Source organism: Gavialis gangeticus, unplaced genomic scaffold, assembly GCF_001723915.1.
Source record: "Gavialis gangeticus isolate Ggan-Ray unplaced genomic scaffold, GavGan_comp1, whole genome shotgun sequence".
Taxonomy (NCBI): Eukaryota; Metazoa; Chordata; order Crocodylia; family Gavialidae; genus Gavialis; species Gavialis gangeticus.
Genome location: NW_017729013.1, coordinates 9,101,168 through 9,103,767, shown reverse-complemented (window position 1 = coordinate 9,103,767; position 2,600 = coordinate 9,101,168). Strand labels below are relative to the sequence as shown.

The 2,600-nt window shown below is 49.1% G+C and overlaps 1 protein-coding gene across 1 annotated transcript in view; it reads left to right on the top strand.

Annotated features, from left to right (window-relative positions):
- LOC109293499 (ras GTPase-activating protein 4-like) overlaps positions 1–2,600 on the top strand; it is a 72,601-nt gene that overhangs the window by 53,980 nt on the left and 16,021 nt on the right. The window contains exons 7-8 of the mRNA XM_019511473.1: positions 1,160–1,291; positions 2,425–2,516. Coding sequence (XP_019367018.1) covers positions 1,160–1,291; positions 2,425–2,516 — 224 coding nt within the window. The remainder of the gene's footprint in view (positions 1–1,159; positions 1,292–2,424; positions 2,517–2,600) is intronic.

Genomic DNA, 2,600 nt, shown 5'->3' with positions numbered 1-2,600 from the left:
TAATATGGACCTAGTTACTTTTTTTTTTTTTTTTTTTTTTTCAAGAACTGGTTTCACCAAACTAATCTGAATAGAAAAAACCTGAGAGTTGCAACCAAAAAATCCCATCAGTATCGACAGCCACAAATGTTTGCCCTACAAATCATGAGATAGGCTTAAAATCTGTTTTCTTTTAGAAACAAACATGCCCTTGTTCTTCCCTCTCTGAGTACTTGTGTAATTATTTCAACCCTTTCTTGGACCATGCTAGAAACTTCCCATTTTTAAATGAGTGGTGTTAATCCCATGACTCGGGAACAGGAGCATTCAGCGAAACACCAAATATTGCAATAGTGGCTGTAATATGTTGCGTGGACAGCCATAGGTCATGGCGACAAGTGGCTGTGGGGATTGCAGGGAGATCTTTGAATTTTTGATTGAAACGTGTTTAGTGCCTGAGAATCAAAGGCCTGAGTTCTCAGTAAAGCTAAGGTCTTTCACCACCACTCTGGTAGGGTAAACGGACCTTAACAGGGCTGAAATGGGTATTACATTTGCTTTGATGGCTCTGCACTGCAAGAGCTGTGTCAAGACTTTCTCGTAACAGTGAAACCGAGCAGAAAGAGAAAACCCAGAAGTGAAACTGCCCAGCCTGCTTCCACTGTCCTGTGGGCAAAAGGGAATGAAAACCAAGCAGGGTGACAGAAAACATGTTGACTGGCCTGAAACAACCCACTCCTGACTAAGGGAGTTGGGTTTGAGCTGTGCAAGAGGCACCTGCCTCTGCAACAAGCTGCCCTGAAACCTGCAGCTCATGGTGCTCATGATCTTGAGGGTGCTAGAAATCCGTGTCCGGCTGTTGTGGCTGTAGGGCGTCTCTGCAAAAAAATAAAAGGGCCTGATTCTCCTCTGCCTGGCTTAGCCCCATCTAGACAGTGGTCTCGCAGGGTGGGCAGGTAGGTGAAGCCTCAAGGCAGGGGAGTAGGCTCCATGATCTGCAGGGCTGGGCAGGGCACAGGTGTGGATGGTGCTTTTTTCCCCCCTGAAAGTTCATGATTTGTCCCTGTTAATCGGCTCAGGGACTCAGCCGGGCTCCCTTCTGGAGCTGTGCGGGGGAGGAGGATTACACGTCCCTTCAATGAGGAGGATTAACACAGCTCCGCCTGGCCTTTCCTCACAGGTGGTTAAGAAGTCCTGCTACCCCCGCTGGAATGAGACCTTTGATTTTGACCTGGATGAGTCAGCCACTGAGAAGCTCTGTGTCGAGGTCTGGGACTGGGACCTCGTCAGTAAGAATGACTTCCTGGGCAAGGTGAGGGAGAGCAAGCCAGCTAACAGCATGGCTGTTTGCTTTTTCGGGCTGTTTACAGTCAGTAGTCATTCTTACAACGATTAACGTTCAAGTTCCACAGATCAGACCTGAGGCTGGGAATTAAAGACCCCAGGTTTTATCCTTGGCTCTGCCACTGACTTCCTTTATAGCCTTGGGCATGTTGCTTCCCAGCTCAGTGGCTGGGAGACAGAGGAGGAAGGTTAGTGGGTAGAGGACTATCCTGGGACTTGGGAGTTTGCACCCAGGTCACTTTCCTCTTCTACTCACTCCATAGCTGACCTCAGGCAAGTCACTTAGTCTGTCTCTGCTTTTACCTCTTCAGTATGATGGAGGTAGTGGCACTGCTATACCTCACTGGGGTGGCATGGGGCTAATGTGAAGTGTTTGGGTCCTACACTAAAGGGAGGCCAGCAACATGCCTGAGAGATCAAAATCTCGTTCTCATCTGTTGTAAGATGCTTTGAGATTCTTGGATGAAAAGTCCTCTAGGAAATCCAAGTGGTTTTATGAAAACCATTGCAGTCCTGGCAGACCTAGAGGAAAGCTCCTAATTTGTGAGTTTCTCAGCTAGACTCAGCTGTCCTAAAAATGCTTTTCTGGCAGGAACACAGCTTTACTGGGGTTCAGTTCCACTCTCTGCCACCGACCCCCTACACGACCCTGGGTCAGTCCCTGGATCGCTCTGAGCTTAATAGAATTTCCTTGCTCCCGCACTTCCCTGTGTAGTCCTTAGCGGGGGCCTGTCTCTCCATTGGTGAGTAGGCAGTCACTGCTGTGACTGCCATGTCGTGGAGCAGACCCCAGCTGACTTGGGGATCAGAAGCAGTTTGGCTGCTGCAGCCTGGAGCTTAGCATGAGCTCAATACTAAGGGGTTTATCTCAGCAACTTCGGAGGAATGTACCCCATGGGTATGTGCGTTGCCAAGGACTGGGCCCCAATTGCAGCCATGGCCTTGAGGGATTGTTACAACATGAGTGATTAGTCAGAAGAACATGAGACTTAGTCAGCAAGACCATTACCATGACCAATGCCTGAATTGCATGAACACTGGTTTGCTGTGAGCAGGGAGACAGGAGGGGCACATCTCACCTTCTCTTGCATTCTTTCCTAGGTGGTGTTTAATATCCAGGGCCTGCAGACCATCCAGCAGGAGGAGGGCTGGTTCAGGCTGAGGCCAGATAAATCCAAGCCAAGAGTGGATGAGTGAGTCTCTGTCATTTATCCTGTGCTCTCCTGGGCAGGCTGAGGTAATAGTTTCATAGTTTCTAGGGTCGGAAGGGACCTGAG